General features: G+C 47.8%; 1 protein-coding gene across 10 annotated transcripts in view; it reads right to left on the bottom strand.

The window, feature by feature from the left end:
* Positions 1-10,094: 10,094 nt before the first annotated feature.
* ADD3 (adducin 3) overlaps positions 10,095-17,025 on the bottom strand; it is a 100,557-nt gene continuing 93,626 nt past the window's right edge. For 5 of the 10 annotated variants that reach the window (XM_081158004.1, XM_081158005.1, XM_081158002.1 and 2 more), the window contains 3 exons: positions 14,861-14,984; positions 12,926-13,021; positions 10,095-12,331 (listed from right to left, as the gene is read on the bottom strand). In XM_081158004.1, coding sequence (XP_081014130.1) covers positions 12,039-12,331; positions 12,926-13,021; positions 14,861-14,984 — 513 coding nt within the window. In that variant the 3' untranslated portion in view covers positions 10,095-12,038. The remainder of the gene's footprint in view (positions 12,332-12,925; positions 13,022-14,860; positions 14,985-17,025) is intronic. The other 5 variants (XM_081158010.1, XM_081158011.1, XM_081158008.1 and 2 more) reach the window with 1 other exon arrangement.

Below are 17,025 nucleotides of genomic sequence, written 5' to 3'. Positions count from 1 at the left end.
ACCATGGCCATGGGCTCTTTTCAGTCAACTGTTTCTCCCAGACCATAACCAGCTCCTGGGGTAGAGGTCAGGGGTGAAGAGCCACTGGCAAGGTGCCCGTGAGTGAGGGGGTGGCTGCGTAGGTCAGAGGTATGGGGTGTGGTTGTCATGGGACACGTGTTCCCTGATTGACTTGGGGCCTGGCCTAGCTGACCTTTCTGGCTGGGGAAGTGTTCTAGGCCACCAACAGGTGTGTCCAGTGACCCCTCCCTGAGTGTCACTGGACACTCAGAGGCCTCAGTCACGAAGGCGGAAGGAGACAGGAATAGAAGGGGTGCAGTCAGGGTGGGGCCAGAGGCAGGCCCTTCAGGGACAACATCTGGATGCCTGGAGTGGGCCAGCTCCAGGGCCGGGCATTGACTCACAAGGGTTCATCCCCAACATCAATCCCATGGGGCCGACAGTCTCCTTGCCACCTTACAGCTCAGAAAACCAAGCTCAGGGAAGAAATCTGCCCCGGGCCACGCAGCTGGCCTGGGCAGAGCTCCTGCCTCCCCAGTTCCCATGCTCGCTTCCTTCTCAGCGCATCTCGGTCTCACCCTTCCCTCGCTCTGGGATAGAGCCCGTCTGTCAGCTGTGATCACAGGCCTGAGCACCCACCATCCAGCTCCTCACCTAGCTGGGCTCTGCCTTTTAAAGGGACACACACGGCCCCGTTTCAGGCCCCAGATCTGTTCTGGACAAGATCATATCACAGCAGGGACCACACGAGCAGCCCTAGCAGCTTCCCCAGGCCGGCTCGGATCCGCCCCGAGAAGCCCTGCTCAGAGGGTAGCCTGCCCCTGGACACGCCCCTCCAATCAGGGCAGACGGGTGCTGGGTTTTTCTACGTGAGCGAACAACTTGGTGGTGGCCCCCGCTGACCAGCTCTCAGTACGGTACCTCCTTCACTTAGAGGGGGCCGAGCAGGGAGAGGAGCCTGGAGGACCACGTGGGTGGGTGAGGCGGGAGCAGCCCTGGGCTCCGAACGCACAGGCCGCCCTCAGAGGGCCCTGCCGTTAACCGGATCTTCAGCTTTGGCAATAACTGATGCAAGAGGCCTCAGCGCCTTCCCTCCCCTCAAAGCTCATGGCACCCCATCCACAGGCGGTCGGAAGAGACTTCCTAAGGGGAATTCTGGAAGGTTCACGGCCTCGCCCTCTCTGTCGCCATCAGGATGGTTTTCAGTGCCCGAACGGGCTGGAGCCCTGGCCAGCAGCCCAGCTGACCGCCTCCCACTCCCGCCCTGCCTCTGACAACAGCACTGGCTCCTCAAACTTCCAACCCGAGGACATTCCCTGCGTGACAACAGGTGCCTGATGAGCTGAGGGGCCGGCGATTCTCCAGGCACGAGCTCTCAGCAGCGGGGACAGTGCTGACCAAAGAATCCACCAGAAAAGCCTGTTTCCTAAGAGGAACGGGGTGGCCAATGCTGAGAAGTGGGGGTTAGAGAGGTAGGAATTCACATGCTTTCTCCGCAGCCCCTGGCCAGTAAGCCCGGCACCCCAAAGAGCTGGTCCTGCCTGGACCAGCCCCCATATGGAAGCAGCACGGAAGCCGCCAGCCTCCCTCGGAGGCAAGTAGCCACGTGACGATAAACGGCCGGGAGGGCAGTGTTGGGAGAGATCTATCTTTGGAAGGGGATGCCGAGTGGGGTGGGTGGTTCCCTGGCCTTATCAGGCCCCCACAGTCCAGCGTGGCACGAGAGTTAAGCGGCTCTGTGAGAATTCATTCACCCTGGAGCACCGACTGCGTCTCCCCCTGGCCGCAGCACGGCGGGGGCTTGGACAGGTCCGGGCAGCAACAACGGGGACGCTCTCTGCTTCTCCTGAGGCGGGCGATGGCACACCTGTGCCTTCAGGCCAATGTGTATTTGCCAGGCCCCTCTCATACTTACTGGCTACATGACCTTGGACAAGTCACACATCTTAGGATCTCCTTTCCTCATCTGTAAAACTGAGAATAAGTGTTTCTGAAATTAAACACGGGTCCCTCCTAAAAATTTCCAGTTCTTATTGTCTTACCTTCTCATTTGACTACTGTGATATTGACTAATTCTGATTATTTATTATGCCCCTTGGTGCTTTTTCAATGACTGCAAATTCTTTGATGCTCCTCTCTTCAAAAAGTGGGAACGAACAGCCCTCTCCTTGCATAGTGGCTGGACTTGGCGACTGGCTTCTAATGAAGACCCCGTGGCAGAAGGGATGGCCTGTGACTTCCGAGGCAAGTCATAAAAGGCGCTGTGGTTTCTGCCTCGTTCCCTCTTGGATCTTTGCTCTTTGGGCCACCCTGTCATGAGGACACTCAAGTGGCCCATGGGGAGGCCCATGTGGGGAGGAACGCGTCTCTCCCACCAACAGCCGGCGCCAACGTGCCAGCCTTCTGGAAGCAGGGTCTCCAGCTGCGGTTGGGCCCTCAGATAACTGCAGCTCTGGCTGAGGTCTCAGCTGCAACCTCTTGAAAGACCCCGAGCCAGAATGTTCCTGAATTTCTGACCCAAAGGAACTCTAAGATATAATAAATGTATATTGTTGCTTCAAGTCGCTACATTTTAGAGTGACTTGTTACATAGCAATAGACAACATATATCCATTTATTCTAAAAAGGTTGGGAAACTGCATATAGGTGAAGGCACAGCTATAACTAGATGGACAGCCACAGGAACAAGGTTTGAAAGCTGAGAGTGAAGCAGTGAATGGGGTGGGTATAGCTGTTCCCTTAAACCAGAAAACCTGGTTGAAGACAAAACAGCTTTAGGCTTCTTGGAAGTCAAGGCAAACATGGAAACTCGATGGATCATATTAAAACTATTTTTTTCCTTTTGGCTCTGAATGAGGACATGGGTTTGACGTGTGGGCCTTTAGATAAATAGCACCAGGCGGTGTTGGAATCTTGCAGACATTCTACCTGGATCATGCTGAGCATATTTCAAATGGTGAACATAGATCGCTTACAATGATGCGTTTTCTGACCCTTTTCAGGGACTCCTGGCATTACAAAATTAGAAGAAGAAAAATACAAAGTGTATTTTTAAAACACTTTACATAGTTACTAGATCAAAAAACAAAGTATAAGAGGATTTGTAGCGAAAAGTCTCCCTTTCACCCCTGCCCCCCATAGGCCAGTTCCTCTTCCCATGATCAACTCTCTGTGACTGATTTCTGGTTTAATTTTCCAGAGATATTTTATACAAAGAATATGTGTTGTTTGTCCCCTTTAATGCATGAATGGCAGCATGGTATAGGCATTGTTCTGCACTACGCTTTTTATTACTCAATGTTGATATACAACTTAAAAATAACGTTTCCCCTACTATAACTTTCTATTTTTCTGAGTTTTTAATATCATCCACAATTTGGAAATATAAAAGAGAGTCACAAATATAAAAAGCACTTGTAATCCCACCACCAATGATCATCACTGTTAAATACCTGCTGTTTCGGAGTCTTCTTTCCTTTCCCCTGTGAACACGAAAATGTGTCACATGTTTACTTTTTCAAATCGTAGGGTCACCATTTACCCTCCCTATACCCTCATCTACCTGCCCCACCCTCTTGCTTAATTCTTATAACCCCCCTAAGAGGTTAGCACAATTATCGTACCCATTTTATAGAAAAGTAAAGAGCTAGAAATCAAACTCAGGTCTCTATGACTCCAGGGCATAAGCTCTTCATTACACAGTCCCTGTGTTCCCAGAGCTCATGATCTTTAGGGGAGACAGATATGTAATCAATAATGTTAACTTAAGTCCGGCTGATGTAAGTATGATCCTCAAGTGCTACTGGAGCTTCGTAAAGAAGAAAGTCGTTCGGAGGAGGGAAACACCCTCCAGCAGCGGGCCGGTGGAGGACACCCGGAGAGCCAGGCGGGCAGCCCCGAGGGGGGGCGCTCTGCGGCCCGAGGGCTAGAGGAGGGGCGGTAAGAGGCCGTCTGCCCGGCAGTAGGAACAGGAGTTCCTCGGGCAGCTGCTGGAGTGTTAGACGGAGTGATTCACACAGATGGTGGCCACAGATCGCAGCTCCTACAGGTAAGGGCCCAAGGAAGCCCGTCTCTCGGGCAGCAGGCTGAGGGGTGAACGGAGAGGTCATTGTTGGGGCAAGTGCGGTGAGACAAATCAGAGAGGCTCCTGGCTCCGGGGAAAAGCCTAGCAGCACAGCCAGAGGGTGACGGAGAATGTACCAGGGGGCACCGCTGCCCCGTCGCACCCTTACGTGGCCGTCTCCTGCCACACGGGGCTGCCCTTGTTGCAGAGGTCAGGTAAGGGCCCTTCCTGCCTGGGGCCCCCTGAGCCCTCACCTGGCTGTGGTCTCCAGCACTGGGCCCGACGAGGCAGGAGGGGCTAAGGCGGCTCCAGCTCCAGGCTCTGAAGCCACCCGTCTCCAGGCCGCTCACGACCCTGTGACTTGCTCCTGGGATTCTGAGCAGCATCACGTACCTCGGCTCTGATGACAAGCGCCCCACCTGTCATTCTCCTCACACCTGAGTTCTGGTCCTCAGGAACTACTCGCAGGCCCCCGGAGCCCCAGGCCCTCCCTCCATCTCGCCATTGCCCCACAGGAAGTGGAGGAAGCGCTGCTCTGGAAGCTGAGCGTGGGGCTGGGGCTGGGGCTGGGCTGGGGCTGGGCTGGGCTGGGCTGGGCTGGGGCTGGGCTGGGGCTGGGGCTGGGGCTGGGGCTGGGCTGGGCTGGGCTGGGGCTGGGGCTGGGCTGGGGCTGGGCTGGGCTGGGCTGGGCTGGGGCTGGGCTGGGGCTGGGCTGGGCTGGGCTGGGCTGGGGCTGGGCTGGGGCTGGGCTGGGGCTGGGGCTGGGCTGGGGCTGGGCTGGGCTGGGCTGGGGCTGGGCTGGGGCTGGGCTGGGCTGGGGCTGGGCTGGGGCTGGGCTGGGCTGGGCTGGGGCTGGGCTGGGCTGGGGCTGGGCTGGGCTGGGCTGGGGCTGGGCTGGGGCTGGGCTGGGCTGGGCTGGGCTGGGCTGGGGCTGGGCTGGGGCTGGGCTGGGCTGGGGCTGGGCTGGGGCTGGGCTGGGCTGGGGCTGGGCTGGGCTGGGGCTGGGCTGGGGCTGGGCTGGGCTGGGCTGGGGCTGGGCTGGGGCTGGGCTGGGGCTGGGCTGGGCTGGGCTGGGGCTGGGCTGGGGCTGGGCTGGGCTGGGCTGGGCTGGGGCTGGGGCTGGGCTGGGGCTGGGGCTGGGCTGGGGCTGGGCTGGGCTGGGCTGGGCTGGGCTGGGGCTGGGCTGGGGCTGGGGCTGGGGCTGGGGCTGGGGCTGGGCTGGGCTGGGGCTGGGGCTGGGGCTGGGGCTGGGGCTGGGGCTGGGGCTGGGCTGGGCTGGGGCTGGGCTGGGGCTGGGGCTGGGCTGGGGCTGGGCGGGGCTGGGGCTGGGCTGGGGCTGGGCGGGGCTGGGGCTGGGCTGGGCCGGGGCTGGGCTGGGCCGGGGCTGGGCTGGGCTGGGCTGGGCTGGGCCGGGGCCGGGGCTGGGCCGGGGCCGGGGCCGGGGCCGGGGCCGGGGCCGGGGCCGGGGCCGGGGCCGGGGCCGGGGCTGGGCTGGGCTGGGGCTGGGCTGGGGCTGGGGCTGGGGCTGGGGCTGGGGCTGGGCTGGGCTGGGGCTGGGCTGGGGCTGGGGCTTCTGCACAGGCCATCCACAGGGCTGCCTTCCTGCGCCGGTTCCCGGTGGGGACGCCACTTCCCTGACACAGACTGCTTTACCAGATTGCACTTTTGGTGCATTGCCACGTCTTCCAGATTCCATGTTCCACCTGCAGGGCTGGACTCCTATGAGCTGCTTCGGCTCCAGCTGCTCCCCGACGCCTGGCTTCGCCGGTGAGCGGGCAGAATTCCGGAGGCCGCCCCACCCAGTCTGCCTGCTCCTCTGCAGTGAGTTGAGCCACGCTCAGCTTGACTTTAGCAAGTGTCTGTGCGTGTCCTCTTGCTCAATATTAACCTAAAGGTCAAGATGGGGACACAAGACCAGACCAATACAGAATATTTCATATACGTGGCTCTAAAACATAACACTATTTAAAAGATATTTTGAAAATGAAACATCTCGCAATTACCACACAACATATTTTAAAAGGCTTAACACGCCCAAACATCCTGTGCTCGGGAGCCTCTCCCCTCCCTCTCCCCCTGTGGACCAGTAGATAATATTTCGAATGCATTTTTGGTTGTCTTAACAGCCTCAAATGACCTTTCTTTCAGCTGAAACAATTGAAGCCAAATATCCAAAATAGAAACCAGGTAGGAAGTAATGTTTAACCTTAACTTGTTAGTCAAGTAAACACCTTTGGGAGAGTCTGCCTGTGCCTGCCAGCAACTGGGCTATATCTCGGGTTCCCTCATAAAACTGTCAGGAGGTCATCTATTCCGAAGTCAAAGTCTATCAAGCCAGCCACCGCGGAAGGCCAGCTCCGAGCATTACTCAACAGGAAAGGGGTGAGCTGGAGAGCGCAACGACTTCCTCCATAGCTCCTGCTCAGTGAGAGTCATCACAAGCTGGTGCTTTCGGAAAAAGGAATTCATTTAAATCCTGCTTATGAAAGAAAATGCCCTCTGTTAAGTAAGGACAGACATTAGTCTGGCAAATCATTGAAGAGCCCAGGTCCGGGCTGGGACTGTCACTACCAACTTTTTTTTTTTTTTTTAAACCCAGAAAAGATCATTTAAGTCAAGAGTACCAGTGGGAAATCCACAGAACAGTCTCCCTCTTAACTCCTGCGTTTTATAAGCACACCACTTCCTCATTGCCAACCCCATCTACTAGGATATTACAGCTCTGGGAAATCCAAGTGTTTTCTTGGAAAATCTAGAGTCTAAACATCAACCGGCTAGGACATTGTTTGGTTGAAAACGTCCAATTAGTTAATACCCCAAATTGGTCTTTCCACAGGGCTCACATATGTACTGGCTTTGGGGGGGGGGAGGGGGGAGCCTGATATAAGTAGACAAACAATGAGGAAAAATCTTGACAAGATTCTGTACTACATATTTGTTCTTATTTGTCATTTCAAAAGCACATTCAAAATTTTTAGAATTTCTTAGAAATTTAATATTCTTCTGTGCAAATCCAAATTAGATTAATAAAATCAATACTACTGATGATAAGGTATGGAGTTTAGCAAGGAACTATTATTTTGTCTAGAGACAAGAGTTACCCGGACTGAAAACGTGGGATTTAAAAACACACACACACAACACATTATAAGGTAGGTCAAGGCTGGCCCTGGGGAAAGACAAAACCTAAAGTAGTTTATGTGGGAAAACAGAAGCTAGCGTAACAACCTTGACCACGCTTTGGTCAAGAAATTACATAGGCCTTAAAAATAATTGTGGACTGGATATATATCCTCTACTTTTCTGTTAAATAAAACATATATATATATTTTTGCTATGGACGGAACACCCTAAGGAACCAGTATGTCACCTGAGGTATAACAACAGCATTTAAAATACAGGCTGTGGCCGTAAAGAACTCGGCGCCACCGTTAACTTGAGAAAGCGCACAGAGACTTTCACAGAGCATTGAGGCGGCTTGAAATGTTAGGAAGAACAGTTCTTGCTAAATAAGAACCAGGCTTCGTCCTGCAACACGTCCCTCTGCGTTACTCCCACAATAAAGTTCTAAGCATTAGCTTGCAGAGAACTTTAGAAAAGTGTGTTGATCTATCTGTTTATCCACTGTGTTGACCAGGTCACCACCCCACGGGCTTCCAAGGGGGACCCTGCTAGAGCGGAAAAGCCGGGGTGCGGGGCGCGTCCTGGCTCAGCCCCCGAGCTGTGCGGCGAGGCACGCACTTGGCAGGACCGCAGCGCCTCCCTAAGTCAGAGCAAGAAAACGGGGCTGCGGGGAACGAAGGAGAAACGCGGTCCCCGCGACGCCCCAGCCTCGGCTGCGCCTGGGCTGAGAGCGTAACCAGAGGGAAGGCCAGGCTCAGAGCCATTCTGAAGGAAGCGCCCTCAATTCACTAAAACTAGACAGGCCCCGGGTCGCCCCCTAATGGTCACCTCGGAAACGAGCTCGATCTGAAACCACTGAATTCACCGATTATTTTCTCTACCAAAAGTTCCCAGAGGCTGGTCTCTGTTCTCAGCGCCGGCACGGCCGCGAGGTTTTTCTCCCAGAGACGATCTCCAAGTATATTCATGTAAATAACGCTGTAAGTAGATACAGTGTATTTCTCATCTTTAAAACGGCTTCTTTACACTGAACAGTCTTTCAGGTTTTTAAAGTAACACTTGCCCTAGAACGTCTCTCCCTGGCCCCAGCGTTGGGGAAAAATAAAGGGCTTCTGCCGGAGTCTCTTGGCGCCTGGGCCGTGCCGAAGGCTCGGGGCTGGTTCTCGCCGCCACCGTCACCCCCGCGCCCAGGCACCCACCCATTTCTTCCTCCTTGGGGTCATTTGTTGGGGGGGGGGGGTGTTAGTCTCCCAAATCGAAAGTTCATGTCCTGTGCCCAGCCTGTCCCCGTATCTTGTATCAAAACCCGACGCCACCACGGCTGGACTTGCAGCCCAAACTACGGAGCCGGGCTCTTCCTAGAAACTCCACAGGAGCGCACCCTGGAGCCCCGCAGGGCGGCCCCCCAGGGCACCGGGCATTTAGAAACCCGCATCCCTGCGGGCGGGATACCCGCACCTCCTTTTTATTTTCGGCAAGGCCCTGGTCTCGTTATCTGCAAAGCTGGGGTGTCTCCCACTTGGCTGGGACCTGGGGAGGCTAACGGGGTGGAGCCTGAGAAGCACGGAGCCTCGAGGGGCAGCTGTTCTCAGCACCCCCTCGCTCCAACAGGCGAGTATCTTAGAAGAGGCTTTGCGCTGCCCCTCGGGGGCGCCAGGCTCCCCAGAGGGGCACTTTCCACCGTGGCCCCTTTCTGAGGCCACCCCTCCACATTCTTCCGTGTGTTTGCGCTCCACAGACACCGGAGCCCCGCTGGCGGGGCTGGCGTTGGCGGCTGGGGACAAGACGTTGGAAGCTGTCCGCGAGGGCTGTGAGAAGCAACAAAGGGGGCGCCAGGTCCCGTCCGGGGTCTCCCAGGGTGAGCGCGTCCGTGACTGGACGGGCGGTGCCGAGACTGCGGACCCTCCGGATTGTTGGGGCTCTTGCGCCCCCTAGTGGCCGCGAACAAGACTTTTTAAAAACCCGCTTTAGCCAACGCGGCAGCTCGACGTGTTTTCTGTTTTCTGCGTCAGGAACAGTCGGTGTTGAGAGACCAGCGCGAGTTGGACGCAGCCGGTTCTATTCCCGGCCGAGTGAAGATAAAGCCCGCAGAGGACAAGGGACAGGCGGCGTCACCTCCCTGCCACTGGCTCGCGAGCGCTCAAGACAACTGCCTTTGCTGCTGTGTGGACGGGACCTTTGAGCATCTCTCTAAACAGCAATTTTTCGCCACAGGGTTATTTACAAGCCAAGGTAATAATTAAATATGCCCAAGACTATGAATCTATTCTTCTCTGCCCAAACCCTTCATTTTTATAATGGGTAATGATAGTAAAAACTTCAATTAACCAGAACCCTTAATTAGCATGATTTCCCCTCTTTCACTCCATTTTTAATACAAAGGGGGGGGGGAACGGGGGGGGGGGGACACCGAACAGGAGCTGGAAAGGAATAAAAACTTTTTCGACAATTTTTTTTTACTGTGGTGGAATTGTAACCTTTTTCTATTCTTTCTGCTTTCTTCTTTATTGTTATATTGTTACATAAAAATCAAAGAGAAGGGTAATATATAGAAACTGGGAACATATTCTGTAACAGTTTCTATTCTACATCCATAGATCTGAAGAGCAGAATTCAGACTGAGCTTCCTAAATCCGTCAAAGATCCTAGATCTCCGAGGTACAGTGGAGGTCACCATACTCTATCAAGACAAAAAACAGGTCACTTGGAGTATATTTCTTTCCATATAAGCTGAAACCAGGGTTTTATATAGTTAACTTTAAACTGATTTGAAAATAAATTTACCAGAACATTGCTTATTCAGAAGCACCAATCTTACGCAAAATCTTGCTGCAGTATAAAACGCAGCCCACAGAGTAACTCAGGCTAAGTAACCACCGTGAGTTGAAAGCTCATGACACCAAGTCCATCTATTTAAAATACTGTTTATTTGTGATTTCACATTAATTAGCATTACATCTAAGAGCAATATCAGATATCATTTATACATTTTCCACAGGACACAGAAGTTCATTGGCTCATTCTTTATGCCAAAGCAAGTAAATAGAGGCATTAGCAAAAGGTGCAAATAGTTCACTGTTGTAGTTTAAAAAATATTAATGCACACTGCATTCATTTAAGATATATATATTTTTAAAAAGTTATGGAAAAGCATAGTTCACAGGTTACTGTTTCTACATACATTGTAATACAACATAAATGATGTAGAACATAAAAAAACAAAACCCTCAAATACAGAATTAAGTTGAAAGTATCCACTAAGAGATTAAAACACTGATTCCAGTAGTTGGTGAGATCTAGAATGAAATTTTCGGCTCTGTTTCAACTTTGCATCACCATACACGTACAAACAGAACCCGCCCAGAACACACTGTGATCAATGTAACGTTTTACATGCCAGCTCACCCTCCAGAAACACTTTGGATTTTTTTTTACCCACTGACCACTTTGGATCATTGATTTTACATTGATTTGTGACATCACTTGGGTGAAGGGGGAAAAACTATATTAAGCCTAGGTTTAAATCTGTATTTACATTAGAAAGTTAACTGAAAAGATTAAAAATTTTTGTAAAAATCAAGAGGTGGTAGTTTTCTCACTGGGGGAGGGAGGTTAGACCTACCAATTTCTTCTAGTGCTGCCTTCTAAAGATACGTCAGTTAAAAGGATCTGACCCTTTACAACTGAACTATCAACCAAGAAATACAATGGTTTTGGTAGAGAAGCAGAATTTTAGAAATTTGGAACTTGTTTTGAATAAATTACACTTCAAATCCTATCGTGACTGAGTCAGTGTCAAACCAGAACTCTCTTCACGACCCCTCTGATTCCAGTAGGGAATCACTGCTCACTCTTTCCTCTGTCCTTTCATTTGGTCACCAGATGCGAGCTGCTTCATTCACCCGCGATACTGAGAAATACGCTGTAAGGTTCAAGTATGAACCTAGTTATACCTTTAAACCCTCTAACCCCGTGTGATACCAAGTCCCTGGATTCTTGAATTATATTTGAGTATACTTAGTACCAAGCAGCCTCAAATCTGCTCTGTTGTTAAATGATTGGCTAATATGCTTATGACATTTTATACTGAATGGTATACAAACATCTCAACATACAAAAATTGTTTTTTGCCAGAGTTAAACTAAATAACCCATGTTACATGTACAAAATCCCCTTTGTTGAAAAATAAGGGGCTTTCTAAACGAATAAAAAAAGGAAGTTTTCAAAAATTATATTTTACTAAAATGACCTTTTTTTGGCAAACAAAGTTACTTCAGGTGAGGAAATTTTACACTATGAATAAAATTCCAAATGAATCCTTTATTTTTTTTTTAAAAAATTATGTGCCAGTGTATACTAATGCTATAGATTCTTATCTTAGAAGCTTTTTAAAGCATTCTGTTAATGCCCATTGAAACAATGGGAACCAAAAAGGTACAGTCAATAATCAAGGATAAAAAATTAAAATCTGATTACCAAGTAAAGCAGGTGTAGAGAAATAAAAATTCTCTCCCTCGTTCACTGGTAATTTCTTTCCAACAGATACTACAGAGAAGGCCTGAAGTAATTCAGACAGATACCTGTTTGTGGTGAATTCTAACACTTCGTGAGGGTAAAGCTAATCAAAACTTGCAATTGTTTAAAACTTCAAAGCCTTTTTTTGACATATAAAATGAGAGATGAATTTGAAAGCTTTTCTCCATAATGTTTTTCTTCAGTAAAACCCATTTCCAGTTCTCAGAGTCCAGTTTGCCACATGCCCCCATCTGTCCTACCACCGTGTACTAACAATCACCTTCAATGTGGTACTTAAATGTGCAACGTCACATCGTAATAGCAACATGAAAAGGCCTCAGGCTTCGACTCTCTCCTTTTTTTTGTTCTTTTTCAGAAAAGAAGGAGTGCGGAACTTCTTCTTTTTCTTGGACGGTGATTTTGAAGGTGAGCCTTCAGGGGACAGGACTTCTTCAGTTTTCTCTGGAGACTTAATGGTGATCTCGATGTTTTCTACGGTCGTGCTCGTAGTTAACCGACTCACTCGCTTGGCCAGCTCGCCTTCTACATCGTGCATGTCACCCTGGCCGTTCACGACCATGACGGGCACTTCCATGGAGGTGAAGCTCTTGGAAAATAGCTCATGGTTTTCTACAAAAGGGGAGGGTTTGGGGTTATTTTATATAGTTAATATCTATGTTTCATTTTACAAAACTGAAATGTTTTGGCAAAATACTAAGGCATTATTTAATTCCAATAAAGATAGGTCATTGTTTTAATGGACTATAGATCTATTAGCATGAGGCAATTTTTCTTAAATAGGATAAAGGGGAAAGTTGTTAGACCAAAAAAATGAAGGCTGGGTAAGTACAGTTTGATGACTTGACAGTTTCACTGTACATCAAGTCAATATAAATGAAGAAGACAACATATATTTTTCTTTAATTTTGGGGTCATTTGGGAATCAAAATTGAAAAGATTTCATGCTTCTGATTCAAAGACATATGACAAACCAATTTTAATTTCACAAATTCTTAAGAACTATGAGTTACCAAAATCCAGATTAATATAAGTCAATATAAATGCTGAACAAAATAAAAATATAAAATAATTGGGAGCTTTAAGTAAAATCCACGGCAAACTTACTGCACTCAGGTGTTTGATTTCCTTACAGAAACACAAATGACAGAGGAACAAACTCTTTAGATTAACTCAGTGAATACTTTGGGAAATTACATTGAATACCTTCTAATTTCTCAGGGATATTTTGCGGTGACTGAGTTTGAGACTGAATTTGTGAAACAGATGAAGCGTCATCTGAGAGTAACTCCTGCTCAGCATCTGTTGGATAAGAGTTTAGTTAAAAGCCATGCAAAACAAAGCAGCATAAGATTTTAGGAGGTTAGTGCACACGTCAAATGCCTGCATACAGAGATGAGGAACCCTTCAGCAATGAGCTGCGCATGCTACGGTCACCCCGCATCTCAATAACTTGTGCATTATGGGGAAGTTAATGTGTTAGAACTTCTGGCTGCGAACAGACATATACATGCTTACTAAGGAAGCATGGCTACTGGCAGCCCAGGCAGATAATATGTACTCATTTAGCTTTTCCTAGAGTGTTAGAAAACTAAAATATATTGAGCAGCCAGAGGAAAGAATTATGAGGCCTCACCAATGATGCTACATTGATGAGGCACAATGCTTCTCTGAACTTTTGAACAATATCCAATTAGTGATTCCTGTCAGAGGATGTTAGTGAGCTAACGCAGAAGGTCATAATGAATGTGGAAGAAACTATAAAGTTGTATGTAAAAAGTGATGGTTCTAGAGTATAATATTTGTTACCTGGCATCTTTAGGCTTTCAAAAAATAAGAGATTAAAGAGGGACATTTTACAAAATACAGAAACAGAGAAAGTCCCCATCCTTATGTTAGAATAAGCAAATGCAACAGTACCACTTAGAGCATGTAGGATAATTACATTAATGAGTCAGAATGACTCTCTTTTGACAAAGACACTAACATGATGATGAAAACTGTTCCCTGGACGATCCAAGTGTCATTAGTTCTTCCTACTTGATACCTAACACGGACAAAAATTGTTCAACTACTGGTTAAAGAATTGCATTGGGTAAAAATTTTAACTGTATGTTGTGGATGCTCTAAAGCAGAGGCTCATACTCTCTTTGGGGATCACAAACTTCTTGTCCCCCAACCTTGAACCCCTTCCCAAATATCAGACACAATTAAGCATATATTTTTAAGATGGCTCATGGACTATCTGAAGTTTATACAAAGACCCAAGATTGAGAGCCCCTGCTTTAAAGAATCTCTTATTCTTTTTAAAAAATATATAACTTTATTGATTTCAGACAGAGGAAGGGAGAGGGAGAGGGACAGAGAGAAACATCAATGATGAGAGAGTCATTGATCGGCTGCCTCCTGCAAGCCCCCAACTGGGGATCGAGCCTGCACCGACTGGGAATCAAACTGCGATCTCCTGGATCCTAGGTAGATGCTCAACTGCTGAGCCACGCCCGACCAGGCAAGAATCTCTTATTCTTGAGAAAACAGGACCTCATATTCTAGCTGGGTGTTTTCATTAACAATTGTAAAATATAATCCTTAGGGTTCTGAAGTCAGGAGAACTCAAACTAGAGGGTCCATGTGCTTAAGGAAAGTCACATCAAAATTCTAGCAGTTTGCTTTATATTTTGATTTTGAAATTACAATGTTGGTACCTTGAGACACACAGGAACAACAGAAATCTTACAAAGCTTTAAAGCCACATACTTGAGAATCTATAATTATGTCAAAGTATAAAGTTTTTGAAAAGCCACAAACTCTGAAATGTTTAAATCTATTAACATATCTACATTCACTTTAGCTAGGAATTCTTTACTCATCTGGGGATTTCACATTACTTTAGAAGACCTTTTGTTACCAATCAGATTCCTTTCTGAGGAAAACAGTTTTCACCACATGTTAACATACATGGTCTGTGGCAGCTTGTTTAAGTTCAGCTTCATCTATACTCAGGGTTAGGAGAGATGACATAGAACCATCGATTGTGAAAGAAACATTTCAAGAAAACACTGACTGCCTTCTATCCTTCAACTCAGGTGCTCTGTTGTTAACAGAGTGGTTATCCTAGGCTTAATCTAAAAATGAACTCACCTTCCAGGCCTTGCTGTTTACGTTCGATTGTCTTCTTATACTCTTCAAGTTCTCCTTCTGTGAGATGGCTGAAGGGGTTGGGAGGAGCTGGTGGGGCAAGATCGTCATCTTCAAATTGCATGGTCTTGCAAAGAAAAGTATCGACCAGTTACCAAGAGCTTTACTTATATTGATTTATAATGTATATTTACATATATATATGTAAATATATATATGTAAATATATATATGTAAATATACACATATATGTATATGTATATATATGTAAATACACACACACACACACATATATATATATATATATATACACTTCAAACACACACATAAATGTCTATATGATGTTTGTGACACCTTATAACAATAAGAAATGACAGAGCAACATGCTTTGTTTAAAATATTCCTATTAGGGCTTTGTTTAAAATACTCCAGATTAGTGCTTTTAGACTACTGATCCAATGGGCTAAAACTGCCAGTGATGTTTCTGCAATAAGCCTGCATAAGTCAATTTTAATAACTCTTTCTTAAAAATATAAAACTAAGCCCAAGTTCTAATAAGTTTAACATAACTGAAAAGTATCTTTAAAAGAACTACATTTCCAAAAGCCTTTGTGAAAACGTATTAGAAAAATGAAACGGTACCCGAAGGACGTCTTTAAATGTGCTATGAAAATAAACTCGTGTTTGCTCTAGGAAAGGAGTTAATGAGATTTTACCTGGAAGACTAGACCCATGCATTTTTTTTAAAAAGATTTTTTTTACTGATTTTTAGAGAGAGAAGACGGGAGGGGAAGAGAGAGAAACATCAATGTGAGACTGAAATATCGTTCAGCTGCCTCTTGCATGCCCCCTACCATGAAATGAACTGCAACCTGGGCATGTGACCCACCCAGGAATCGAACTGGCAATGTTTCAGGGCACAGGGCGACGCTTAACCAACTGAGCCACCCGGGCCAGGGAGAAACCATGCATTAAAAAAAGTTCCCAAAACCCCACTAAAATGATAGTAAAGGAACACCATCAAACATGGCATAAACTTTTAAGGAGAAGAGAATGGGAGAGGAGACAGCAGAGGATGAGAAAGGCTGTCGCACTCCGGAGCTGGAAAGGAGGCGGGTGGAGGAGTGGGTGGCAGTGCTGAGGACATGGAACCTGAGCCCTGCAAAGAAGGACGCAGATAAGAAGCATGCTCAGTGCCCTGTAGAAAGGCTCAGAAACTAGAGGCCTCAGGTCCCACAGAAGGTGGTAGTGAAGAGAAGCGAGAAGGGAAAAGTAAGAATCTGAATAAGGAGCAGAGTCTCGGGTCTCCTTCCCTGCTGTCTACGGCCATACATTTACCCCTCCTGCCTCCGTAGGAGATCAGAGGCTTCTTCTGAGCAGCTGATTAGGGGACATAAAGTACAGCCGAGGGATCCCAGAACGCTGGTGGGAGGCTGGCAGGGGACTAGAGAATTCTCCAGATAAACTAATGGGCCCAGATAAAAGAATGACAGATATTAAGATCTGGGAATTCCCCAGAAAAACCACCTGATCCACACCCAACGTCCCTGCAGCGAAGCTCACCCATCCCCAAGCCCTGCACATGCCCAGAGGTTCTGACTGGCTCTCAGGGCGTCATCCTTACGGATAAACAGACACCACAGATCGCCAGACAGCTGAGGAAAGCTTCCAACACGGGAGAGAGGGGCCAGAATAAACAAGAAAACGGGAACTCAGAAGAAACAAAGAAAACAAAGGCAGCTGAAGAAGGTTTCAAACTGATTCCCCAGAGCAATAAGAGGAAATCATGTAACCGTAAAAGACCAGGGTGTTATTAAAAAAAAAAAAAAGAAAACATTCAGGGAATAAGAAGTTTTAAAAATTAAAAAACACACACCAAAATAGAAAATTAAATAGGAGAGTTAGAAAATAAAGTCCAAAACATTCTCCTAGGGAGTAGGATAAAAAGATAGAGAGACAGCAAGTAGGAAAACCAGAGGCTCAGTCAAAGAAGAGGAAAGAATCAGGAAGGAAAAACTATTGAAGAAATACTTAAAAAAAAAAAGTCCCAGAACTGAAGGGTATGACTCTGCAGATTGAAAAGGTTACTAAAAGACTAAACTGAAATCTACTACAAAGCATACCAGCATAAAACTTCAGAAAAGCAGTGATGTAAAAAAGATTCAAAAA

The sequence above is a fragment of the Miniopterus schreibersii genome, assembly GCF_964146895.1.
Source record: "Miniopterus schreibersii genome assembly, chromosome: 14".
Lineage (NCBI taxonomy): Eukaryota > Metazoa > Chordata > Mammalia > Chiroptera > Miniopteridae > Miniopterus > Miniopterus schreibersii.
Note: the sequence above shows the minus strand (reverse complement) of the source record. Positions and strands in the feature narration are given on the sequence as shown.